General features: G+C 41.2%; 1 protein-coding gene across 1 annotated transcript; it reads right to left on the bottom strand.

The window, feature by feature from the left end:
* Positions 1 to 25,744, bottom strand: BMX (BMX non-receptor tyrosine kinase; the record flags this gene model as incomplete). Its single annotated transcript, XM_031051120.2, is given in 21 exon segments — positions 1 to 36; positions 39 to 78; positions 1,074 to 1,212; positions 1,215 to 1,229; positions 3,382 to 3,500; positions 6,964 to 7,019; positions 7,301 to 7,426; positions 8,444 to 8,605; positions 8,759 to 8,877; positions 9,370 to 9,423; positions 10,018 to 10,065; positions 10,068 to 10,141; positions 10,502 to 10,581; positions 12,544 to 12,595; positions 13,356 to 13,376; positions 13,378 to 13,413; positions 14,357 to 14,421; positions 16,374 to 16,550; positions 22,069 to 22,130; positions 24,502 to 24,632; positions 25,614 to 25,744. Coding segments are annotated over 21 exon segments (1,743 nt in total), but the record flags the coding sequence as incomplete, so codon positions are not given.
* Between the last annotated feature and the right edge of the window lie 2,106 nt (positions 25,745 to 27,850).

Below are 27,850 nucleotides of genomic sequence, written 5' to 3'. Positions count from 1 at the left end.
TCAAGTTCTGTTGTCTTCTCTCAGTGCCTCAAAAAAAAAGATAAAAGCTGATAAAAGGCAGGGCACTTTTCTGGTAGCCAAATGAAGCAAAGATGATGAATAAGGTTATTTAATTTTGAAATCGTTCAGGAACTGTAATTTGCATTAGTTTTTCCTGATTTTAGAATGCAGAAATTTGCAGAGACAGTGATGACTACGCAATAAGAAAAATTAAAATACTTTTTATGTATGTCTTATGTTGTGATAGTTTAAAATTCTTTCTTTGTATTAACATTTCCTCAAATGTAAGTTATTTTTCTTATTTTTCTGACAATTATATTAAAAAACCACCAAACATCACTGTCGTTTCATGGTATCACTACTAATGTGCGAAACAGTTCTTTGTTGCTGGTGAGAAAGTCATGATCCACAGGTAGCTGAATAATTTTTTTCTGAAGAAGAACAACAAACCAGGATAATTCTTGGTAGAGAAAATGGAGGTGTCAAATTAAAATGAGCATGATCAGCATCTGACTTACACCTCCTGGAATACTCACTGATAGGGTATCACATCCTTCTCATCCTAAGGGTGGGGTTGCTTCACAGAACTTTAGCTATCTAAAGAGGCAGAGGTCTCATCTACATTTGCTGTTTAAGATCACTGTATAAGAAAACAGATGTATTTTATTCTGTCGTGTCTGAAATAGGAAAGATAAATGACCATGGACAGGTACCAGTAATGGTCCTGTAACCATGAAGGAATTAAGGCAGTTAGCTAGCTCAGCATCCAAATTTTGAACTATTAAATTAGATGAGAAGAATCTCATTCTGTATACCATGTTGATGTTGAAGCACACTTATTGTTATTTGCTAAATACATGGTTGTGATAAAAGGGAGCCAATCTTCCTTCATGGCCTGTTTCCTGTACTAACAATGTCCTGAATTAGACTGATATATAGAATGTACTATGTATAAGCAATGGCTTTTATAAGGTATATTTTCCACTATGAACAATAGTTCAGCTATCAAGAGGGGTTCCTAGTGACCTTTATTATTTAGTTTTCTCCAGTTTGTATGTGGAGATTTACATACCTCATGCCAGCAGTTGTACATTATCTGGTAGATGATGTCCGGAACCAGTTGCAGTCTATAAATTTTGTATCCTTGAAAAACTTTCTCGATCACCTTCCTGTTATCACAAACCTTGCAGGGGTGCTTTCCCAAAGTGATGCCTCCCACATTAAGATACCTGCAAAAATTTTCATGGCAATGGAAGACAAAATTTAAAGTCAAGACATGGAAATTAGTCCTTTTTCCCAGAACAAGACACACATGTAACATATGACTGATCAGACCCTACAGAGAATACAATCCAAAGAAAAGTACATATATGACTGACAAATGTGATTCTGTACACAAATATAAAACAACTTCTACTACAGAAGAAGGTAAAGTTAAATGATAAAAACAGTTCTAAAATACATCTAATGTAATCAATGATGGATAAAGTAGACAATGATGGAGAAATCCCAAGACATAGCTATCCATGGATTTTCACAAAATCCATTCAAACATCCCTTTTTGTATGTGAATGTACACAGAGAGAGGGGAAAAAACCCAAAATGACAGCTACAGGTATCTATGTTTTTATAGAATAATAGGAAAGATCATTACTGATTTTTTTTATTTTTTTTCCCCGTGGGACATATCAGAAAGATAGCCAAATACTTTATAGTGTCAGCTACACATACCTGTACAAAGAGGATTATACTGAAGCAACAGAAACACTGGATAACATCATAATCATTAATTCATAATGATAGCTTTTACAAGAAACAATTTTTGGTGTAACTGAACAAATGTGATAATCATGCCAACCCTAAAATGAAAAAAGTGAAATATTTATGTAACAGTGATATGTAATGCTGTCAGCAATGATTGCAGCATCTGTAAAGAAAGAGGCTAAACACATGCATGCACACACACACTGCTTTCATAACTAGTTCTTCTTTATTTACTCAAGCATGGCAATATATACATTACAGATATAGGTCTGAGCTATGAAACCAAACAGCAACTACATCATTCCCAGTGACTGTTTTCAGTCACTATAAATTCTCTTCTATAAACAATCATTCCCCAGGCTGCTTCTCAGCCCAACCTTGCACCCAAACACTCCCTGGCTTACTCAAGACCCAGGTGAGCTAACAGCAATTATTCTGTAGACTGGAGCATTGTAATATCACAGTGGGATCAGAATAAAATGATATCTGAATCCCAGCTTTTCCTGATGAGAAAATTTAAACAACAAGGTTATTTTTTCTCTGGCATCTGTTTTTGGGATATGAATACATCAGCTCTTTAGCCCTTAAAGACTCAAGAACTGATGGATTCTTCTCTCCCCTTGCTTCCACTGCATCAATGGATAGTGTTTAAAAGCTGAAAGATCTTCCAAATAAAATTAATGTTTCTCACTGAAATTAATGGTAATATTGAAGTTAACAACAATATAGCCTGGAGCCAGGATTTCATCGATAAGAACAAAAAGAAAATGTATTTCCAGAAAATCCAACTTCTGATTCAATCAGCTATATTATAAATAACCTGTAAAGGGCATGAATGAGCTGTTTGTCTTGCAGCTGTTAATACTGGGAGACTAGCTGAAGTTAAAGATAAGAAGAAGCCCAGTATTTGGAAATAGTTTAATCTGCTTAATTCATCATTGTTCAATGTCAAGAAAAGCTGATTGCCAATCTTTCATCAACTTGACAGCTGCAAAAAAAATATCCTGTTATAGAAGCAAACCCATGTAAGTGGAATTTGAGCACATTCACAAAAGTCTTCTTCTGATACCTTTTGCAGACTTTTAGAAATACTGAACAGACTCCAGGGATTGGCAAATCATAGCTTGAAAAGCACTGAAGTAGAAGTTCAAATGTTTGAAATTCCTGGGTAGGAAGAGATCTGCAAACACATTTTATTTTTCCTGAGATACACAGTCCTAGCTCATCCACTCTCTTCCACAGCTGGCTTATGCACACAGCCCACTCTGACCTCTGTGACTAACAGAAAGGCTTTTTTGAGTTGAGCGGCATTGATTTGTGGTTTAGATAAACCAAAGATACTGTTTGATCTCCACTGCTATCAGTTTTTTTACCATATTAAACACATAAATGGCAAATGGGGAGTAGGCAGTTTTTATGTGCCTAGAAGAAAAACAGTATAGTTAGAAAAAGTTGAAGAGGATAGGGCTTGGATGCATAAAACAAGAATATAAGCTGTAAATGCTTTTTACACTCCTTAAGTGTGTAAATGTCTAGCATTTCTGCTTAGTAAGCTGAGGAAATCCAAACATAGTGGCATATATGCATATATATTTATATGTCAAATTCCATACATACCGAAGGCCCATACATCTGAATTGCTGCTAAATTTGATGCAATGAAAAACTTCCGGTGCTGATCACTTTACTGGAAACTTGGTTCCTAGTGAGCTTATATACTGGTCATCCAGAACATACCTACAAGGCAAGAACCAAACTTGGTTGTGACTGACTTGATGAGAAATTGGCTGGATGGTTGCACTCAGAGAGTGGTCAATGGCTCAAATGTCCAAGTGGAGATTTTAATCCTGCAAATAGTTGTGTTCGTGTCTGCTTGAGTTTTAGCACAAGCAGCATAGCTGAAATCAGACTACCATCACACCTGGAGTTCAGATTACAGAACCTTTAGAGCTGGGCATTCTTGCTCCCTGTGCCTTTTAAGTGAGCCAGTATATAACAGGGGTGACAAGAGGGAAGACATGGGGCACTGGCAGCAGCAGAGGCTGCAAGTAATAAAAAGTGCTTTTCTAATTGGCTGCAATAATGTTTAAATTTTCTAATAAATCATATTCACACATGTCACAAATAGGCCCCACGTGAATGTTCCAATAGAGGTATTTATTTGATGTGCTGAACAGATTACATTTACAGAGTTCTACTGCATAGCAGGGAAATCACTCTACATGGAGTGACAAGGCAATGGCCTTATGGCCATTCAGTTGCTTTCACAGCAAAGCAGTTAGGCACATGAGTATTGATTTCAGTGCAGCAGCTTAAGCTTACTGTGTATTGCTGAACTGGGTTGTGGAGTGGTGCAGAAACCCAGCAACCTTTAGAAAAATATTTATAGGATTTAGGTAGGGTGGGAGAAGGTCATCTGGGAGTCTAACTAGAAAAAAAGATGTCTTAGGCGTGGGAAAGGAAGAAGTGAGCCCTTCATCATCATTAATGGGATTTTTTTCTATGTCAATGGGCATCTTAGAGGTTCAAAAAGGAAGCCAAACCCAGTTAACATTCGTAGTGGTCTGGATGGGAAAGACAAAATGGTCTCAAGACATCTTATAGCCAAGACTGGCTTCTCAGAGAACTAATCTATTGGTTTTCTGGCAGTTTCAAAACCTGGTAGATTTTCCATCAGCAGAGTAGATGATACTTCATTTGTTATGAATTTACACCTTCAGGCTCCCATGTGAATTGTCTGTAGTGTCAGCGCTTGCATAACAGCCTTTCTCTCCTCTGGGGCAGGAATAGGAACTCCCTACCTATGTCTATAATGACTTAATTCTTCAGCACTTCTAAAAATGTAGAACCTTATGAAATGGAGTTAAAATTGGGTAAAATATTTGAAATTATTATGGTGAGAATGGAAAATACATATGCACACGTGTGACATACATACACAGATGGTCATAGTGCACTATAGTGAGTTTCATATCTTTGGGAAATCAGATAAATTGCAGCACTTCAGGCTGAAGGAAATAATTATTGTCTTTCATTGATCTGAAAGGTTGAGAGTTTGAGTTGTTTGAGGAGTACCAATAATATTATATTAAATCAAGAATTTTAATTAATTAATTTAATTTAATTAATTTAATTAGATATTCTAATCTTTTCAGGCTTTCTTTGTCTCAAAGTATTTGCAAGACTATCATGGTATTGCCAACTTTGTGTTTTTCAGTCCATCCTGAAACTTCAGTGGAAATTACCTCTAAACATGAAAAAACACACCCTAAACCTTCCTCTAAAAAGAACAGAAGACCTTGAACCATGGATTCAGGTTTTGAGTCAGTTTTTCCTCTCTCCCATGCCATTCTGTAGCAGTTGTCACTCAGTCCTATTACAAACAAATTGCTCTCTTGGTACTCAGGTTTGAGACAGCTTTGTTTGCAGATGGCTAGGATGCCTAATGTAATTTCCCAATGGCATTTAAATATTCTTCTCTTTATAAAGTATCACTATATACACTGGATATCTATGGTAGATCCCACAGATCTTGAAAGCTGATGTTCCTCCCTTTTGAGTGCAGAGGGATCTAAGGATTTTTTTTATTATTATTTTCAAAAAAGAATTAGGGTTTATTTTTTGTTTCTTTTTTGTGCATCTTTTCAGGGGTTTTTTTGAGGGATTTTTTGAGGGTTTTTTGTCAGTTTTTGGGGTTTTGTTCATTTGGTTTTTTGTTTGTTAGATGTTTTGTCTGTGTGTTTTTGGGGTTTTTTGTTCAGCATCTCTCTGCTTAGAATGAATCTTTTGAAACTTGTCAACGTGTAGTGGCTTGTTCCTGTACCAAAAGGCAGTGTAGGTCTGCTGGCATTATCCACTTTCTTAACACCCACTCAGAAGTGTCAAGTCTGATATGTGATAAGTTACCATTCTTCCGCTTTCATAAATATCTTTCTGTCATTTCTTTCCTAATCCATAGACACTCTCAGTATACTTTCTTTTCCATTTTGTTTTCTACAAGATGCAGATGGCAAGATAAATGTATGACTTTTGTAATTCTTTCTGCTTTTTTACTAATATAGCTGAAAAATCACTCTAAGAGTAGTCTTGTGACATAACATGAAATTACTAGAAGTCCTTTCCAACCCTAAGTACCCTATTCTAACCCTAACTATTCTATGATCCCGTGAAGTGTGCACTCAAACAATATGAAATAAATACTATCCTATAACATGTTTCCTACTACACTCTAAATATATTCTATATCCTATGACATCTTTCCTAAAATATATTCTAAAGAATATCCTAAAATTTGTTTCTGAAACATTGTAGGAGTAATAAACACAGTAATAAAAAACAGTAATATATAATAATAACAAATGTAGTAATAAACATAATAATAAGCATAGTAATGAACCCAGTAATAAACACAGTAGCAAACACAGTAGCAAATGTAGTAATAAACAAGTGGCCCAGCATAAGGGCTGTTCCCTCCGTCTCACTCAGATGATCTCCATAGCCATGTGTGAGATGGAGTTCAGAGGCCAGCTCCCCACTTGGGGAGCTGGGCCAGTGGGTGGGCATTTGCTGGCAGAGCCGACAAGTGAGCCAGCAAATCTTCCTGCAAGGTCTAGGATGGGTCTAAGGGCACTGCTCTGACTCTGAGGTGAGCTGGTGGAACTTTCCAAACAGACCAGAAGGACAGGGTGACACTGTCCTTGCTGCTGACAAGGTGGTGCTGAGGCTGCAGGGCAGAACTGCAAGCCCAGGTGGCAGAGTTCATCAGGGGAATCCAAGCAGCACAAGAATCTTGACTCTTGGTTTGTTTTGGAAGTATGCTGTAAAGGGGGTCATGCCTAGCACAGGAGAGAGGCACGTGACATCCATGTTCCCCCAGGGGTATGTACATGCTCCCTGTCTAGGACCATCCTATTCACCTCGTAATGTTTCTTATATTCAGAGCTTTGAAAGATGGAAAACAGGACCTACTATATACCCGGGGCCTTGTTCTTTTTCCAGTTTAGATTTACTCAGTTGCCCATCCCTGTCAGTTCAGTTGCCAGCCTTCTCTTCTTAATGACCAGTTGCCTGTCATTCCCCTCTTCACAGGTTGCTCTTTGCTTGCTGGTGTCCCATGAAGACCCAGGCAACCTTTCCGTTCAATAGTATAGTTAGACAGGTGAAGCCATGATTACCTTGAACCCAACAAAGGTAGTTTTACTTTCTCTCTCTGGAAGAGCTCTTCAGGTGTTCACTTTTGGGAGTGATGGGAGGCACCTGCAACATCAATGTGTAAGTTAGCAGGGGGCAAAGACCTCCCTATCCAGTTGTTGCCCTAGATCTGAAAGGCACATCCTTTGTCTGGGTTTGCTCAGCTGAGGTGAGCCAACTGTGGTGGGATCACTGCACAAAGAGGGATGGCCAACCTGCATCCGCCTTGCTTTGCACTTTGGCAGAGCTGCAGGCTGGTGGATGACCATACTTGTCCCTGCAGCAGCAGCCCCATCTTTTGAGGTGGGGGGGCTTTTATTGTCATGCTATTTGTGCACTTTACTTACCTCTGCTGTTTCTGGTGCCATCTGCAGTGCTGATGGCTCCTCATCCCCCTGGCTGGCCAGCCCAGCCACCTCCTCCACAAGGAGTTCTTCCTGGTGTTCAATGACAAACTGAATGAGCTGCACCATCTGCACACAGCAAAGCTCTGGTTTCACCGAGGAGGCTGGTAAGGGCTCAAACAACCTTTCCCAGCCTGATTGGTGCTTCTGTGCAGGAAGGTGCAGCCTTGGGCTGTTCAACCCACCTGCTGATATGAGGAGGCAGCCAGGGCCCTTTGAGCAGCAAGGCTGAGGTCATCTGGGGAAGCTGTAGCCAGGAGGTGAACACAGTGTACCTTTCCTGTTTCCTGCCAGGACATCCAGCAGGAGCTCATGGTGGGGGCTGATGAGGTTTAGCCCCAGGCAGATGGCCAGGTTCCTAGCTGTCAACTTGCTCATGGCCAGGTTCCTGGTGATGTTATGGAGTATGGACAGCAAGTGTTGAAGCAGGAGCATGTCGGCCTCAGGTAACTTGCTGGCCACCCAGAAGGAATAGCAGCACAGTGTTAATGGAATTGGTGTTGACAACACAGGTCTCCCAGGCTGATTTCACCCAAGGCCACTGCCTTCCCTGAGATACAGCCACCTCCCTGCCTCCCTGCCGTTCTGAAAGAGGCCCTTGCTGGAGCAAGCCCCAATGCCTGCAGAAGGTGATTCCCAGGGAGAAATGTTTTTCTGTCACCTTTTCTCCCCAGATCCAAACCCCAGAGCAGTAGGAGGTGGCTTGCATAAAACATGGCTATTTCAGGCAGGCCATTGCTTTGCAGGCGAGTTTTGGCCTGTGCCAGTCCCTGCAGAGCAAGGAGGCTGCTGCCACGCTTATTCTTTCAGTGCTGCCAGCCTCCCCTGCCTGCTGGTCTTCTGAAGGGCACTTGTCCACTCCTCATATAGCTGGATGTCAAGGAGCTTGAAGGGGATCTTGCAGAGGAGGTCCTGCAGTGCCAAGGGCTCCGTGTGAGGCTTTGGCCACTGCTCCCAGGAGCACCCACAGCATCCCCAGCCCTCTGGCTCTTGAGCAGGTGACTGGGTTTCTGCTTGTGCTCCTGCAGGTGCCCATCAGCACCAAGGGAGCCAGAGGCTGCTGGGGTCCAGGTCAGCAGGGCTCACTTTGAAGTTGGCAGCCAGCAGCAGCACAGGCCAGCTCCCAAGGTGGACTTCAACCCCACTGTTGAGGGCCTCCTTGATCTCACAGGAGGCATGCTCGCTGGCTGCCCACCGGAAGATCTCGTCTCTGGATGTCCCATGCTTTTTCAGCAGAACCAGCAGGTCCTGAGGGCACAGAGGAGGAGAGTTGCTGGGCTGGAGACAGACGCTGAGGTAGGTGCTGGGGACAGCCCCTCTCTGGAGGAGCCAGGGGGATGGAATGAGATGGGATGGCATGGGATGGGATAAGATGGGGACCACCTTCCCAGGCTGGCTTACCTGGATGGGCTGGGGCAGTATGCCATCCTGTCTGCAGAGAGCTGCCAGGGGCCAGTCAAAATAGGCCTCTGCGCCAGCAGGGCCCAACGGCCCCAGTGTCTCTACTTCAGCTGAGGTCCCTGGCCACACAAATGGCCAAGGCAGCTGCATCCTGCTCCTACGGGTCCCACTGCTGCCAAGGGAATCAAAGCAAAGGGCCGTGGAAGAGAAGCACTAGGAGAGTGCTCCCAGACTTGGGAGCTGTTGTCCCCCCACCCAGGGCATGGGAGAGGTGGTGGCACTTGGGAATGAGGGGCCCTGGGGCTCAGCTCCTCCCTGTTGCAGAGCAATGGGGATGGATGTGCACTGTGGGAAGGGCAGCAGCAGCCCTGTCACAGCACATATGCCCACCTGCAAGAGCAGGAGAGAAGGGCCATCCTGCTCCTGTCTTCTCCAAACTCACCATCCACGTGGCCACGTCCACCTTGATTTCCAGAGGTGATGGGAGGTGGCTCCCACTTGGCACCAGCCTGCAAGAAATGCACTGTGCTCACCAAGAAGCCCCGCAGCAGACCAGGCTCCTGGTGAGCTGCATCAGGCCCTGGCTGTGTGTGAGAAGCTGTGACCCTGACCTGAGCCTGGTTCTGGAGCAGCTTCTCCAGGCTGCCGGCACCCAGTGTCGAATCCTGGGCAATTGGAAAAGAGCAGAAGGTGAGGAGCAATGCAGCTGCTGCTGGGCTGGGGCAGCCCCTGGGGCAGAGCAGAGGCAGGAGGGACACTTACAGAATTGTGGCCACTCAGCTCCTTAATCACCAGCTTGATGGAGGGCAGCTGGGTGACCCAGGCTCCCTGCACTCCTTCAGGTGGTCTGCTCGTCGGGAAGGGACAGAGAAAGAGCTGTATGAGACCCAAGCCAGTTCTTTCCTCTGCTGCCAGCCTGGGGAGTGCTTCCATACTGCCCAGAACAGCTGGTACCACCCGGCAGTGGGGCGGGAGCAGCAGCAGTGGTGAGGATGTTGGCTGGATACAGCTGGATGAAGCAGCTTTGCCAGCTGTGTCCACTCAGCAGTGGGGGCACCTCTGCCTGCAGCTGTGCAATTTTTCAATACAGCAAAGGAAAGCAACTATATTGATTGTGAATATGTTAGATCAAGTTCCACCCAAACTTTCCTAAAATGTCTTTCAATATTTAGAGTATTCAGTATTGGAAGAGAATCACCATAATGCTGAGAAATACCATAAGCCAAAGCAAATTAAGTAGAAAAAGCATATGGGATTACCATCTGAGTTGTGCTGATGGTAGTGTACAAGCTTGGGAATTGATTCAAACAGTAATTTTTAGCAAGGTAATACTTGTTCTCAGGAGTTTTGTGCATATGGTAATGTCTGACTGTTCCCTTTTTACTTCAGAAAAGCATAGAATCATAGAATAGTTTGGGTTAGAAGGGACCTTCAAAAGTCATCTAGTCCAACTCCCCAAAGTGTAGCACATATCAGAGCCTTGGGAAGTGCCCTCCAGCCCATGTGCTAATAGATCAGTTGGTGACTAGATGAACTGTCACATTCCAGCTGCCCAAATGACAGTGTAGTAGATGTTACCAGGAAGACGGTTGCATTTGCCTTGATCTGATTACTTCACAGTCCACCCCCCACCCCCCCCAGCTGGCTATGTAATACAGGCTTCCAGAGTGTTGGAGAATTCTGCTGCATGCTGTGATATATGCCTATAGCACACTCAATAGTACACATTCTTCGGATACTCACTTTGGAAGCTTGTTGTACACAGACGCAGTATACATGCTTGCTTGGCTAGATTTCCGAACCATAAAAGTGCCTTCTTTTTCCTAATTCAAATAAAAAAAGGGGAAAAAAAAGAAGTTACAAGGAACAGTGAGGTTGGGATTTCAATTTAGAGACAAGGATGTCGTGTGGGACAGTGTCGAATGCTTTGCACAAGTCCAGGTAGATGACGTCAACTGCTCTGCCCCTGTCCATCAGTTCTGTACCCCTATCACAGAAGGCCACCAAATTGGTGAGGCAGGATTTCCCCTTAGTGAAGCCATGCTGGCTGTCACCAATCACCTTGTTGTTTTTCATGTGCCCTAGCATGCCTTCCAGGAGAATCTGCTCCAAGATTTTGCCAGGCACAGAGGTGAGACTGACTGGTCTGTCGTTCCCTGGCTCATCCATTTTCCCCTTCTTGAAAATAAGGGTTATATTTCCCTTTTTCCAGTTGCTGGGAGCTTCACCTGACTGCCATGATTTTTCAAACATGATGGCCACTGACTTAGCAACTTCATTTGCCTCCTCCTCCAGGACCCACAGATGGATTTCATCAGGTCCCATGGACTTGTGCACATTCAGGTTCTTAAGATGGTCTTGAACGAGATCCTCTCCTACAGTGGGCCTAAGGTCTTCATTCTCACAGTCCCCGTGTCTGCTTTCCAAGACTTGGGTAGTGTGGTCAGAGCCTTTGCCAGTGAAGACTGAGGCAAAGAAGTCATTAAGAACCTCAGCCTTCTCCATATCCAGGGTAGCCAGTTCTCCTGATAGCTTCCAGAGGGGACCTGTGTTGTCCTTATTCTGTCTTTTATTCACAATGTACCTATAGAATCCCTTCCTGTTATCCTTAGCATCCCTAGCCAAGTCTAATTCTAACTGGGCCTTAGCTTTCCTAACCTGGTCCCTAGCTTCCCGGACAACATCCCTGTATTCTTCCCAGGCTGCCCATCTTTGCTTCCACCTTTTATAAGCCTCTTTTTTCCCCCTAAGTTTCCTCAGCAGCTCCTTATCCATCCAAGGAGGTCTCCTGGCCCACCTGCTGCACTTCCTTCTAGATGGGATTCAACACTCCTGAGGTTGTAGCAGGTGATCCTTGAATATCACCCAAGAGTCTTGGGCTCCCCTGCCCTCTAGGGCTGTATCCCATGGAACCTTACTCAGCAGGTTCCTGAAGAGGCCAAAGTCTGCTCTCTTGAAGTCCAGGGCAGTGAGCTTGCTGCACACTCTTCTCACTGTCCTGAGGATCTCAAACTCAACCATCTCAGGATCACTGCAACCAAGGCTGCCCTGGAGCATCACATTTCCAATGAGCCCTTCCCTCTTGGTGAGCACAAGGCCAAGCCTGGCACCTCTCCTTGTTGGCTCCTCTATTACTTGCAGAAGGAAGCTGTCTTCCACACCATAGAGGAACCTCCTGGATTGCTTATGCCTGGCTGTTACTGTCCCTCCAACAGATACCCGGATGGTTGAAGTCCCCCATGAGCACAAGGTCCTGTGAGCGTGAGGCTGTTCCTATCTGTCTGTAGAGTGCTTCATCCACACATTCCTCTTGATCAGGCTGTCTGTAACAGATCCCCACAATAATGTTCCCCATCGCTGTTCTCTCTTTAACCCTGACCCACAAGCTCTCTTTTGACTGCTCACCTGCCCCCAGACAGAGTTCCATACTCTCCAGTCTATCCCTAACATAAGCAGCAACTCCCCCTCCCCGTCTGCCTGGCCTGTCTTTTCTAAAGAGCCTGTAACCTGCCATTCCAACACTCCAGTCATAGGAGCCATCCCACCATGTTTCTCTGATGCCTATTATATCATACTCCCCTAGGTGTGCACACATCCCTAGTTCCTCTTGTTTGTTCCCCATGCTATGGGCACTTGTATAGAGGCATCTGAGCCAAGCTCCAAATGAAGCTGGCTCATTGGCTGGAGCTACTGTTGTTCAGTGTTATTCAATGTTCATTGTTCATTGTTGTTCAAGAAACATTTCCATGGTTGTTCAGATATAAAGAATAAAGGATATGTATGACCTTATGGAGCAGCTGCTCAGGCTGGCCACAGGAGTTACTATCAGCATACCAACTGAGAAGAAGAACATTGGGCTTATTATCCACAAGCTCATTTCTGAAAAAGCCCAGCAGGCACATGAAAAATGTCAGTCATTGTAAGTATTTTCAAAACTGCTTTCAAAAGACAGAGGGTAGAGTTGGGACTTGTCCTGCATATGTGGCTTTAGGACATTAAAGAGAAATTGCTAGTTCCCATCTGCTTCCTCTTTTCCAGTGAGTGGCTTTCCTCACCCTGAAATACCTGGACTCTGTGACTCTGACTTACAGTAGCTCCTTAGAGGAGGATACTGCTGCCCTAAAGTTCTGCTAGGAGCCCTACGAGAAGTAATTTCCTGTCTCTTGCAGACCATGATATTGGTGTCTCCCTAAAAGCTGGGAGGTGCATAATTCTTCCCTAATCTTGAACCTTCTAGTCATCATAATATTTGAATAAAAGGAGAGATCCCAAATGGAGGAAACAAGCCAAACATGCTATGTCAGATCAGTTCTGGAAGTTTCAATGAAACCTTTTTAATAGCAGTTCACTTTCATGAAGCAGCCCTTCAGCATACAAGACTGATGTGTCTAATGACTTCTTTGTCTGAAAGCAAATACGTTCATGCCTTTGAATGGCTGTTATGTTGCTGATAACAATATCTGCAATTATGATAATTATTATGACAGCCATATGTAGGATACCATTGTTCTAAGTATAGCAGACATTAAAAGTGGAAAGACAATCTCTTCCCAAGGAATCCTTTGGATTCTTATGAAGACATATTCTATATACTCACTCATGCTTAACGATATTCTGCTTCTGCCAGTGCTTGTTCACTGACCCTGGAGTTTTCCCTGCAAAACCAAAACAACATGCTGAAATTACAAAAAATCAGTTATGAAAAATAACTATGGTGAAAAGCCATACTACGTATGTTTTTTGAGTGGTTATGCCATGGTCTAAAGTGAATATTTTGAAAAGTTGAGACGTATTCAGTTGTGTGGATTTTTCTGTGACTTGGTAAACACACAGACTTTCCCCTCCTCTGTGCAATGTGTCAGAAAGCCAAATACTCTCTCTGCATGCTGTAACAGGCAGTGAAACTACACATCGCTTTAGTGACCTTATGAAGAGATTGCATCTACCTTTTCAAAATTTACATGGCAGATATATGAAGCCCTAGACTTTCCAAAAAGTGTTCTTAGTATGGCTGAAAACAGCAGCAGAAAAAGAGATGCCTAAAATAACCTCTTATGCAAAAATAATAATGATTTATGCTTGCCTTTTATAGGATACTGTAAAAGTAGGATTTTTTTAAGGAAACCTCTGAATCTTGCGCAGTATGGTTTATGGTGAGATAATCTGTCATACATTTATGGCATACCTTTAATGCTTGTAACATCATGTCATCTTACTAGAAAGGGAAAGATGAATCTGATACATCACCCTGACAGACCTGGACTCCCTTTATCCTGTACTGGACTACTCACATACATACAAAGGCATGGAAGTGCTAGCAAGGCTGATTTAGTGTCTTGCTAGCACTTCCATGAATAAAAAGATTGAAATGTCAGCATCACTGAGGTCAGTGGCAAAACTGTATTGATTTAAATAAAATTAGGATTTTCAACAGATTTTTTTTTTTGCATGAATCAGGAGCACAAATTGTATCTGATTCTATACACTTCAGGAAACTCAGTGTTATTTAAAAAGACAAATATTCCAGAAATATTGCCTGTTCTTTACTGGAGTGGGGAGGAAAACATTTAAGCAGCGAATGACTGTATATTTATTCACATTGGCTCATCATCACTCAGAGATATCTTCCTCAAGTAAGTGCTCAGTACAAAACCTTAATTTCCACAAAATAAACAGTTCACAGCATCTTAAATCTGGTCACTTAAAATAAGTAAAGGGATTCGGAAAGTAAATCAGAAAGTCAGTTTTTAGAATGCCACTAGCTGAAATGATCATGGTGAAAACATTTCTGCTTTTACTCACCATATAGCAAAATACAGAAGTAATTTGTTACATTTCAAAGAAATAGTCTTTTCATTAGTCGCAGAAATGGCTTCCTCTGTGATTGGTTTAATCATATGGAAGATGGGAGCAGCTGTTCAACAATATCATTACATGTCATCTCAGTTGCTGTGATGAAGGATGCCAGTGATTAATGGGTGCCAGCAGAGAATCCAAGGTCAAATGCAGAAAGTCAATAGGTAGGTTCAGCACTCTTTCTGACACAATGCCAGATGCAATTGAGAAGCTAAGCTAAGTGAAGATGGACAGCTGAGCTAGCACTTAAAGCATCTGGCAGCATGGCATGATAGACCTAAGTTATGGGGCCCAACAGGCATCTGTAGTAGTAAGGGGTGGGCTGTATGCTGTGCCCAAGAGGAAAATAAGTAGGGGGAACAAACAGTACCTTTGAATATAGGTAGACATAGAAAGAGTTTCTTTATCACAGATCTCAGTGAAGTAAAAACTGAAAATGCATGAAAACAGATGAAACAGGTAAATTCTGATGTTTGTTCCTATCACATTCAACAAAACATTTTTTTCCAGCAGAATTTAAAGGTTTTGCAATGATGTATGTGTGATTTGTCCTTACAGAATCAATACGGCAAAACTCTCAAGTTTCTCAAGCCAAAGAAAAAACTGTAAATGTCCTCCCTTTCTTTTGATCTTTCCCTGCTCCTTCATTGATCTTAGAGCCCTCTATTCAGGCTTTATAAGCAGAGCTCCCTTTATCATATGCATTTGCATAGCCATAAACAGTCCATTGAAGACACCTAAGAGTGTATCTCAGCTTACTTATTTATTATTGTGTCTGAGTTGCTGGCATTGTGTGCTGCTTTCTTCATCCAGAACAGTATGCCAAGCTTGTGAGTTATAAAATGCAGACACTTTAGCTTAAATTAAAGTTGCTGATTTTCCTGCAGTTGTAAACTCAAATAAAAGAATTATGAGTGGATTAAATAATTTTATTCTGTTCCAAACTAGTTTGGGTGTCCCCTAGCTCAGAAATTCTTCCTTTCCACATTTCTATCAAGTATATAAAATCAAACTCAGCTAGCATCCACCATGAGACAGACATTATCTCTTCCAGGCAGCTCCTCTTTGTTGCCTTGCCTTTGTCTCCAGTGTACTTCTAAAGCTGTTTCTTATTTAATAACTTGGGAAGAGACACTCTTTTCTGCCTCAGCTGGATTTTAATGAAAAATACTTTTTTTTTTTCTTTTCTGTTGCTAAAGGGGATTCCTCATTTTGTGAACCTCAAAGAGAATAATTAAACCCTGTGTGGTATTGGGTGTCCTGTCTTCATGAATAAGTATTGCTAACACTGGGGAGAGACTGGAGTGATAAGTAATTTGTGCCTCAGCAGATCTCACTGGTCTCCCCTACTGCTACTGCAATAGTAATGGTGTTGGTCTAGATGGTTTGTGTGTACGATAGAGGCAAAGCCTCTGAGATTTTATCTTAATTCATTTAAACTAAATAATTGGGAAGAAAATGATAGTTTCTGTGTACATAAGCCCTTCTTCAGGCACATGTCAAAATGAAGACCACCTTTGCTAGTGTACTAGGCAGTGACAGTTGTAAATCTTACTCAACCTGGCAGCCAAGGATGGTAATGAAAATGGAGTTGTACAGAAGACAATGAGGCTTCTAAATCAACATTTTAAAGCTACTAAGGTAATTCTAACATACATCCTGAAAGGTACTAGGACTGCCTGCAGTGTTTTTTGTGAAGATGAGGTACGTGGAAGGCCATGGTCATGAAACAAAAGTATTCTGCAGGGCACACTTCCCTTTCTAAATCCCTTGCATTCCATGAGTCAGAATCTTCCTCTTGCAATACATAGCATTTTTTGCTTCTGACAAGGTGGATAGCTGAATTTCCTTTGGGTTCATAGTTGCACTTTGCCACAGCCATATTAAGGACTGACTTGTCTGGTGATGGCACTTGAGGCACGCTTCTATGCTTCCACTTCTGAAGACAGAGGAAATAAAATTACAAAGGGATACAGCACAGGGTACAGTAATAAACAGCATGTCATGTACATGATCACTTACATATTCAACATGTAGAATGATATTAGTCAAATTAATTAAAGCTAAAAAGATGGGCACAGACAAGAAATTTTTTCCTCATCCATGCAGAAGCACACCCCAGATATCATTGTCCATACTTGTGAGGCAGGTGAGAACAGAACCAAGTTTTGTGATAGTGACAACAGAAGCAATTAACTTCATGTGAAATATGTCATCCTACCGAAATGTCTCACTCATCACTGATTGCTGAAGAGGCCTACACAAATTACTTGAATGAGGATCCTGGCATTAAAGTTATGTGACATCAGCCAAACCATAGGCAAAAGGCAATGAAATGCACTTAGAAATATGGGAAATGACATAACTGAGAAAATTCAGGCATCACAGTTCTTTAAGAGCAGAGACAGCTACACTGACAGCAAAGGATGAGGTAAAATGGATGACCCGGGGAATTACAGACCAGTAAGTCTCACCTCCGTGCCTGGCAAAATCTGGGAGCAGATTCTCTTGGAAGGCATGCTAGGGCACATGAAAAACAACTAGGTGATTGGTGACAGCCAGCATGGCTTTACTAGGGGAAAATCCTGCCTGACCAATTTGGTGGCCTTCTATGACGGGGCTACAAAAGTGATGGACAGGGGTAGAGCAGTTGACATCATCTACCTGGACTTGTGCAAAGCGTTCGACACTGTCCCACATGACATCCTTGTCTCTAAATTGGAGTGTCATCAATTTGATAGGTGGACCACTCGGTGGATAAAGAACTGGCTGGACGGTCGCACTCAAAAAGTTGTGGTCAATGGTTCAATGTCCAGCTGGAGCTGAGTAACGAGTGGTGTCCCTCAGGGATCGGTGTTGGGACTGGTCTTGTTTAATATTTTTGTCGCTGACATAGACAATGGAATTGAGTGTGCCCTCAGCAAGTTTGCTGATGACACCAAGCTGTGTGGTTTGGTTGATACACTGAAGGGAAGGAATGCCGTCCAGAGGGACCTTGACACACTTGTGAGGTGGGCTGATGCCAACCTCATGAAAGTTTAACCATGACAAGTGCAAGGTCCTACACCTGGGTGGGAGCAATCCCAGGCACAGGTACAGGTTGGGCAAAAAGGAAATTCAGTGCAGCCCTGCAGAGAAGGACTTGGGGGTGTTAGTCAATGAGAAAATGAACATGAGCCAGCAGTGTGTGCTCACAGCCCAGAAAGCCAACCAGATCCTGGGCTGCATCAAGAGGAGTGTGACCAGCAGGTCAAAGGAGGTGATCCTGCCCCTCTACTCTGCTCTCGTGAGACCTCACTTGGAGTATTGTGTGCAGTTCTGGTGTCCTCAACATAAAAAGGACATGGTACTGTTAGAACAAGTCCAGAGGAGGGCCACAAGGATGATCATGGGACTGGAGCACCTCCCATATGAAGACAGGCTGAGAAAGTTGGGGCTGTTCAGTCTGGAGAAGAGAAGGCTGCGTGGAGACCTCATAGCAACCTTCCAGTATCTGAAGGGGGCCTGTAAGGGTGCTGGGGAAGGACTATTCATTAGGGACTGTAGTGACAGGAAAAGGGGTAATGGGTTGAAACTTAAACAGCAGAGGTTCAGACTGGATATAAGGAAGAAATTCTTTACTGTTGGGGTGGTGAGGTACTGGAATGGGTTGCCCAGGGAGGTTGTGAATGCTCCATCCCTGACAGTGTTCAAGACCAGGTTGGATGAAGCCTTGGGTGATATGGTTTAGTGTGAGGTGTCCCTGCCCATGGCAGGGGGTTTGGAACTAGATGATCTTGAGGTTCTTTCTGATCCTAACTATTCTATGATTCTATAAATAAGAAAGGCTTAGGAGAAAAAGTTCCAAATGACACCTATTTATTATTCAAAACCACTACTATGAAACACCATAGAAGAACACCAAGTGTGTTGAATCAGGCTGTGATTTCTTTAAATCAAGTCCAAGTGAACATAGCATTATATGTTTGTTTTCTCTTCATTGACATTTATTTATTTTATTTAAACAAGGAGAAACCAAAGAGCCAAGTGAATGCCTGATTGAATCCGCTGAGCCAGAAGACACACATGATCTCTTCCTGCAAACACACAAAGTCTCATCTTATCCCACTAAACACCAGTGGAGATACTCATTCTTTAAATAGATATCACTCACAGCAGAGTCATCTTCATTTGACTAGAAGCAGATCTGTTACTCATCAGCTACTACTTGAACCCAGTAAGAGTAGTTCCTTTTTTGTCATATTTGACTTTGATGAAAAGATGCTTATAGCTTGAGGGTATGTGTTAGGCAGCATTCAGCTTTTAGATTGGTTATTTATTTTGTAGAATAATGACAGAACTAGAGTTTCCTGCAGTTTTCAGAAAGATGGAGAAAATTATAATGCAGAGATTAAACTGTTCTCTCTTTAAAGCATCTAATGATGTTAGAGCAAGCTGATGATCAATACATGCTTTTATGAGCTGATGTGCCCCTCCTACATTTGGCTTTAGTAATTTTTGAGATTAAATTGTTCTTTCTTAATTTCCTGTGTTTCACTTGTGGAATGACCAGAGTGTCACTCTGTGATGGATCTTTCATCTTTTTGTGTGAACAGAAGCAATTGAAAAGCACTGGCCAAGTAATTCGTATAAAGAATTATTATCACATAAATACGTTTTGCTTTGTCCAACCAGGGACAGGGAAAAGAAACAGCCAAAGATGAGCCCATCACATCTGTGTCCCTCTGAACATGTCTGTTTGCAATAGTTTGTTGCAATAGTTTGTTGCAATAGTTTGTTACAATAATCTGGATAGACTTCATCTGTAACGTGGTAGAGATTAACGTCCTAATTTGTGTCCATATATGCAGCTTTCCATTTCCAGCACTAGCAGAAAGGTAGATAGCATTTCCTGATAGTAACCGGGTGAATCTTATTATTTCCTTTTTGCTGGCAGTGATATTTTTGTGGTTTTCATATTGATGGCTGTGCTGCTATTACTTAGAGAGAGATGCAGGTGACAGTCTGAGATTCAGCTGTGATGTGCATATAGACAATGGTTACTTTTTGCAGAACTGCACCCTTGCCATAAAACTGGAAGCATGTGCTGGAGCACTTCAGCTTCCATAAAACCTGTCCAATACATAATCATAAGAAGATGTTTGTGTGCACTCAATGAACTTCTATCTGATCTACTGCAGTATTGGTCTGTCCACCATGAACCATTTCCTATTGCAAAGACAGTGGATGCCAAGCACCAGTAGAGGTGAAAGTGTTTCTCAGGCAAGAAGCTGTTATCAAAGCACAGGCGATGAACCTGTGGGCTCCCATGGAGAGACCTTTGTGCCCACTATTCTTTGTAATGGCATCTCTCTTTAGGAACCAGCTCCTCTGTGGGAGACTTTCAGGTATAACTGGACTGGTGAAAGGGACAGAGGCATTAAAGGTGCAGGATGTAAGCATACAAAAGTAATGACTCATGCAAAAGGCAGTACCTCTAGTCAGTTCTGCTCACATGCAGAAGTGATGCCTCTGTTCAGCTGGGAAGAAAGCAAGGAGCAAAATTTGCAGAGGCTGGATAGGTGAGAAACATGAATTGAAAGGTAGGAAGAAGGAAGGCTGGGGATAATGGTAGTACTTCTGATGACCGAACTGAGTAGATGAAAGGGCAAAATGAAAATGTGCTGAGAGCTTATAGAAGTAGCTCTGTGACTAAATATAGACTGTTTCTCACCATAAGAAGTCAGTATTAGCTTTCTTAAACTGATTATAATGTACTACTTAGGAAAATGATGTCAAGTTTTTCTAACTAGATGTGGTAGTTATTATACCTACATTTACTAAACCTGACTTAGAAGTACCCATCTGAAACCTGTCATGTTCCTGCCTTTTAAATTTCTCTTTTAAAATATCATCTCTGAACTCAAGCAGATAATAAAAATAAATCAAAAAGGCCTAGCAAAATGCAGCATGCTGAGAAACAGATTTGCACGACTGGTGATCTCTCCAGATAGAAAAAGCATCTCCTGATGGAAATCAGGCAAAACAGACCTCAGTATTCAAAACAAGTTATGCTGCTGCCTGTTCATAATACTATTACTTTAAAAGCTCATTATCAGAAACAATGTAAAAAGCTTCTTGCTTCTTTACAAGGCTTTAGTATTATTTTTTGTAAAGCTCAATTTTACAGCTTCTGTGATTTTATCGTCTATCTCTTGATAATCTATGTGTTTCTTAAAGCCCTGGCTTTCAGAAAAAGCTAGAATATAGACCTAGATCTAAAGATACAGAACAGAAGACAAATTAAAATAAAGCAGGAAATACAGATTTTAAAATCTCATTATTTGAGACGCAATCTGGGTTAATTTGGAGGAGGCTGTGTAACAGTGTGTGAATACACAGTCCAACCATACTATTAGACTTTTCTTTAAGAGACAAAAACATTGTAACTGAAGCCACTTTGGTCTCTTCTATTCTCTTATCATTGTTACCTCCTTCCCACCTACAAATATCAGCAATTAAGCTGGGCAGTAAAATCAAGGTCAAATATTCCACTATTGCTCTTGTATTTTACAGGAGGAGATAGATGAGGAAATAAGCATAGAAGCCAATCTTCCAGTTTACTTTTTTTTAACTCTGCTAACTGCTGACCTTTTTCATCAAGCAACTGCTGTGCTACGGGACTCATGATGAATCGAGCACAAGTATTACCTTTTGGCATCTTAGTGTCATGTTTGTCTCTTTGGGTCTGTGAAAGCCTGCCTTTCTCAGATGGACAGTAAGGCCCAGTGGGTGCTGGTGGGACACCACACCCTTGGGCTTTTGTCTGATACAAAGTCAAGATAAAGGCAAGAGCGCATAAAAAGCTCTGATGAACTTCACAATTTCTTAACTTAAAGGCTGCCTCTGTAAAGTTGGACCAAAAAGGCATCTGTACTCCTGACCCAGCCTCAGAGGAGCACTGTTTGGGAGTTGCCTGAGATAATGTAGTTTGTCCACCATTTATCACCCCCACAAAGAAGGTATATTTGTTGACATCTTCAGTCACAATGTTTTCTCGAAGTACTGTGAGCACCATTTTTACTGGGGAGTGTGGTGGAGGGAAGTTTTTGGCATCTGTAGGAATGGGACCACCTACAAACTAGAGAACTAAGTTTGATGTCATTCCCTGATCCCACTGGAAATAAGTATATAAAGTAAAAGATATATACAATACAAGGGCTGTAGCCAGTACTGCCACCAGCATATTAAACTGAATGTGGTTGATACTTTCCCAGTTTGCCACATGGAGGAGATGAGTCTTTCTGTTTGACAAACTGCTGGACACAAAGATTCTGAAGCTTCACTGCAGATTAGAGGTTTACACCAACTTCCAGTGAGTGCTGTTTCAATTCTCCATTCCATCTTACAGCCCTTCCTACCACCTGGACACCAGGTCTTTCCCTCCAGCCAGATATTCAAATGTTTTTACCTACCAGCATTTGAGGGACTGGAGGCAGTGGTTTTAGAGACACAGTTGTACAATGAAGAATCACATCTAGAAGAGAGGGAGAATTAAAATAAAACCCACGAATTTAAGTGGGTTTTCATCTCCTGGGGCTTTCTCACTTGCAGATCTCAACATCCTTAATAACTTCATAAATCACTGTTTTAATCTATGGTAAGATGTGAATTTAGAGAAATTTGTTGTTGTATTTAGCTCTGTGTTTTTCCCAGTTGTCATGGTTTAAACCCAGTCAGCCATAACCAGCCACACAGTCTGTCAATCCTCCCCTTTTCATCCCCCTGATCCCAGAGGGATGGGAAGGAGAATCGAAAGAATGTAACTCCCACAGGTTGAGATAAGAACAGTCCAGTAACTAGGGAATAACACAAATCACTACTGCTACCACCAATAATAATAATGATAAGGGAAATAACAAAGGAATAGAATACAATACTACCCAACGACTGATAATACCCAGCCCAACCAAGCACTGACTGATATCTACTCCAACCTGAGCAGTGAACTAGCCCTTCCAGGTAACTCTCAGTTACATCCTGGGCATGACGTGCTGTGATATGGAGTACTTTGGTCAGTGTGGGTCAGGTGTCCTGTCTCTGCTTCCTCTCGGCCTCCCCTCCTCCCTGGCAGAGCATGAGACTCACAAAGTCCTTGGTCAGACTAAACATTTGAGCAGTAACTAAAAACATTGGTGTTATCAGCGCTGTTCCCAGGCTGAAAGTCAAAAAACACAGCACTGCACCAGCTAAGAAGGAGAAAAAATGACTGCTACTGCTGAACCCAGGACACCAGCTCTGTTATCTTATTTGGAATAATAGAATCACTTTGGTTAGAAAAGACCTTTAAGATCATTGAGTCTACTCTCTAACCTAGCACTGCCAAATCCAGCACTAAACCATGTTCCTAAGAACGATGTCTGCACATCCTTTAAATACCCCCAGGGATGGTGACCCAACCATTTCCCTGGACAGCTTGTTCCAATGCTCAACAACCCTTTGAAGGTGAAGAAATTTTTCCTAATAGCAAATCAAAACCTCACCTGGTGCAACTTGAGGCCATCTCCTCTCATCCTGTTGCTTGTTACTTGGGACAACAGATCAACATCCACATCACAAAGTAGGCATTGAGAACCTCAGCTGCTTGCTCATCCTTTGTCATTATGTTTCCCCTCGCATCCAATAAAGGACAGAGATTCTCCTTAGCCTCCTTTTGTTCCTAATGTATTTATAGAAACTTTTTTTTTGTCCTTTTTGTCAGTAGCCAGTTTAAGTTCTATTAGGCTTTTCCTCTTCTAATTTTCTTCCTGCATAACCTCATTACATCATTGTTGTCCTCCTGAGTGGCCCTCTCCTTCTTCCAAACATCATAAACACTCATTTTTTTCCTGATTTCAAGCCAAAGCTCTCTGTTCAGCCAGGCTGGTCTTCTTTCCACTGGCTTGTCGTTTGGCACATAGGGACATCCTATTCCTGCACCTTTAAGATTTACTTCTTAAAGAATTTCCAACTTTCCTAGAGTTCTTTGCCCTTCAGGACTGCTTCCCAAGGAACTATCAACCAGGCTTCTAAACAGGACAAATTCAGTATGTCCAAAATAGAAGTTTTGCTGCCCCCCCTTTTTATTTCTCCAAGAACTGAAAAGTCATTTTGTGATTGATTTGATTGCATTCAGAAGGCAACACATGTATGCTTTATTTTTATTCTGGTTCTTTGAAATTGCTTCACTGACGTTTTTAGTCTATGAAGCAACGATAAAAACTGCTTTCAATTTCTCAGTGGTTACAATACTGAGTCTATCTGGAGCATTCTCTACATAGACAGTCTTCCTATGCTCTGCACACTTCTGTTGACAACCTTAGGAACTTATTTCGGAACAAATTTAGAGTAGATACAGCACATTATCCTGCATGTTTTATTATCTCAGACATAAACGAAGCATTCAATATAAAAAAATTCTCTTTATCATTCTTGTCTTGGCTAAGTCATCCATGACTGGTAATGAGGTATTTCCTTGTCCTTGTAATTGATGGAGGTTTCATGGCCTCCTTATTTGCTTTTGAAACAAGTGATTTTGAAGCTAGATGAAGCTATTAACATTACTGATATAAATCAGCTGACCACTCTTTACATTATTCAGACTAAACATTACTGAGAAACAACTAAAAACATTGGTGTTATCAGCACTGTTCCCAGACTGAAAGTCAAAACCACAGCACTGTACCAGCTACTAAGGAGAAAAATTACTGCTACTGCTGAACCCAGGACACCATGAAATCAGGTTGGAAGAGACGTTTTGAATTATCAAGTCCAATCATTAAGTATCACTAGCACTCAGCAATGTCAGGTATCTCCATGTAGGACAGGAACACTAAGTGCAACCGCTTAGGATGACTGTCATCTTGCACATGAAATGTAAATGAAACAGATTTCATGGCTAACCTGAAAAGGATATTGTCTTGCAGGAGGTGGTGCTTCCTCAAGATTCACTGTTTCAACACATTGTATTTTCTCTATCTCAATTGATCCTTTTTTTCTAAGAGAGAAAAAACACAGCAGACTGTAAACTAATATTAACACAGTATAAATTGTTCTACTTTGATGATTTCACTCAATTTCATACTTCAAGCTGTATAAGCCACAGCTTTGGGTTTGTTAAACTTTAAAATAAAGGTAGTAAAAACCCTCCCTTGTACCCTAATATAATCTGTTAATCAAATTCCTTTTTAAGTCAGTTAGAAGAATTGCAGAACACAGCCACACATCTGTGAAAGCATCTGCTGCAGCTGCAGGAGTACTGGGCAGAAGGAGGGACTAGGAGGAAAAGAAGAAGGAGAAATTAGGAGGAAAACACTTTAATTGCAAACCAGAAGCCTAGCAGCAGCATTCATATTTTTGTTAAGGTAAATGAGCTTATTCTCACTGAGCTTCCCTGCAGCTTTGTAGTGGGATGTATCTCATAGGAGTAGTCCAAATGTGTTTAAAGGAGCAAAAACTTTCAAATAAGCTGCCTGGGATATATATTTGCCTTCCTCATGGGAGATCTTCTGAGTAAAAAACCACTCTTCTGCAATATACAGTCACTCCTTAGGAAAAAAGGGACAACCATTTGCTTTGTGCAGCTGATGGATGAGATTCTAAATTAATTATTCCTTATACATGTAACTTCTGAAGCCCATTATTTACATCAGTTCAGAGGGAAGCCTGAAAAAGGAAACATCCCTACTCAAGGCAACATAAGCATATGCCAGTGTTAATTACTTGCTTACATTCTCTTTGGAAGGACACAAACAGACGCTCAATGGTAATCACAACTGTAAGATTTGTTTTGCAGGACAACATGCTCAAGCCTGCAGCTAAGTGTTTTCCTGAAGTGAAACTAGGATCTGATACCCTATAATTCTACTCAGAAAAGAGTACACCTGTTGTTCCAACACATAATGTCTAATTAGGTTTCACAGAAGAAAAATAGAGGAATAAGGTGACACTGGAAAATCTTAGAAGTTTACATAAAAAAATGTTTCTTATCCTTTTGTCATATTCATAATAAGAAAGTTTTGCTCTCATCTGAACAAACAAGCTTTTCTTGTAATTAATTAGTGATAATTTTTTCTTCTGTTGTGACTTCTTTAAAAGCTCTCCTAGAATTGTTTTTTCCCCATTGTATTACTACTACAAATAAACATTACAAAATCAACTATAGAAACTATAATGAATATATTGAGTCATTGTATTCTATACGTTTTATAAAATTTTATGTAATATCTGGTTACAAAGCATGTGTTTAATACCGCTTAAATGAATTTACTGAGTGAATAAACTAAATATCCTTATTTGTTTAATCAGTATTGATAGTATGCAAATAACAGTATACAAAAATATACTTTTATTATATTTGTATAATACAATAATACTATACAAAAATTAAGCTACAGATCTAATGTAGTTCTAAACAATGGATCTCTGTTATTTCATTGTCTTGAGGATCTCTGCTCTTAATGCCATGTACCCTTTCTGGCAAAGAGCATAGTCTGCTTTATCCACAAATGTATTACATCTGCAGCACAACATGCAAGTCATTACAGCAGGAAAGAGAATGACGAGAAAGAAAACCATTCTATTTACAGACCAGAAAAACATATCTAGTGCTGACAAGTGTGTTTCCTGCACTAGAAATTACTCCTTTCTTTCAACTGAAATAAATGCGTGTTTATAGAATGGTGACATAGAAAGACCAAAAAGTAAAAATGTTCTTGCAAGGTATGTATATGTGTATATATTTTTAGCTATGTATTTTTTCTTAGCCTCGATAAGCATACAATAGAAAATGCCAAGAAGGATGAGATCCATCATATTTATACAAGTTTAATAAAATTTCAGGTTATCTTACTGAAATGTGAAGAATGTAGGTCACATCTTTTGCCCTCTATGCTGTGGAGCTCCAAGGGGAAGTACTGAGCTAAGCAACCCACTTAATTTTGTCCCTGTTCACTTCAGAAAGCCCAGCAGGAAGGGAAAATTTGCATGATGCTTATCACACTCACTTGATCTCTCCGCTGAATCCCACACAACACCAGAAAGTACCAAATATCTAGTAGAAAGTCTGAAGAGGAAAAGAGGGGGCTTTACTAACCTACTGGTGGCTAAGAGAAAGGATAGGTGAGGTGGAATTTTAGCTACCATATTTTAAAGCATTATTTGCAGATCTTTTTTCCAGGGTTGTCACTCTGTGATCTTTACAAAATTTCTTAAATAACTGCTGCTTGAATTACTCTGAGCAATTACCTGAACTGCCAGGACTGATAACATCGTTCATGTGAGATTAAGTTTCTAATCCTCTATATCTGGTAGACCTTTGAGCATAAATAAACAAGATTTGATCTACATTCTATCACAATTAATTGAAAACATTTCAGCGAAGTCAGACTTTCAGTAGTACGGACTCTAACACTGTAATGACTGAGAGCTCAGAGAATATCAGCTGAAGCCACATGGGGTGATTGCAGTCTATACTTGGTGAGGCTTAGAAAAAAGAACAAGTGGTTCCATTACTACTTGTAGAAGCACTAACAAAACAACCTCTGGGTTTGACAAAGTTGTGCCATGAGTGTATACCAAGAAACGAGTAAAGACAAAAGGATTTATCATAGAATCATAGAATAGTTAGGGTTGGAAAGCACCTTAAGATCATCTAGTTCCAACCCCCCTGCCATGGGCAGGGACACCTCACACTAGACCATATCACCCAAGGCTTCATCTAACCTGGTCTTGAACACTTCCAGGGATGGAGCATTCACTACCTCTCTGGGCACCCCATTCCAGTGCCTCACCACCCTAACAGTAAAGAATTTCTTCCTTAATCACAATATATAATTTTATTTAAGTATTAGAACCTTACGTTCTATAAATCATAATTTGTAACACCTATTTGTTAATAAATGTTATTACAAATACAGGAACATTACATATATCAAATACAAAATATGAAATAAATATTAAACTCCTGCAAGATTTATTAAACATATTTCTTAAAAAAAAATTTAAATACTTGTAATATATATATATTTTTTTTTTAAAATTTTGGCAAACCCACATACTCTTCCTTCTGAAACAATCAGCTGAAAACAATAGTCTGTTCTACTTAGGAATACGATATTTGTACATATGTCCTTGCATAGTATGTCATCCTGGATTGTCTTGTGATCTAATAATATACATTCTACCTTGTTTTCTGTGTATCTGTGGCAAGCACATGAC

Source organism: Melopsittacus undulatus, chromosome 2 (genome assembly GCF_012275295.1).
Source record: "Melopsittacus undulatus isolate bMelUnd1 chromosome 2, bMelUnd1.mat.Z, whole genome shotgun sequence".
NCBI lineage: Eukaryota > Metazoa > Chordata > Aves > Psittaciformes > Psittaculidae > Melopsittacus > Melopsittacus undulatus.
This window is presented reverse-complemented; position numbering and strand designations above follow the sequence as displayed.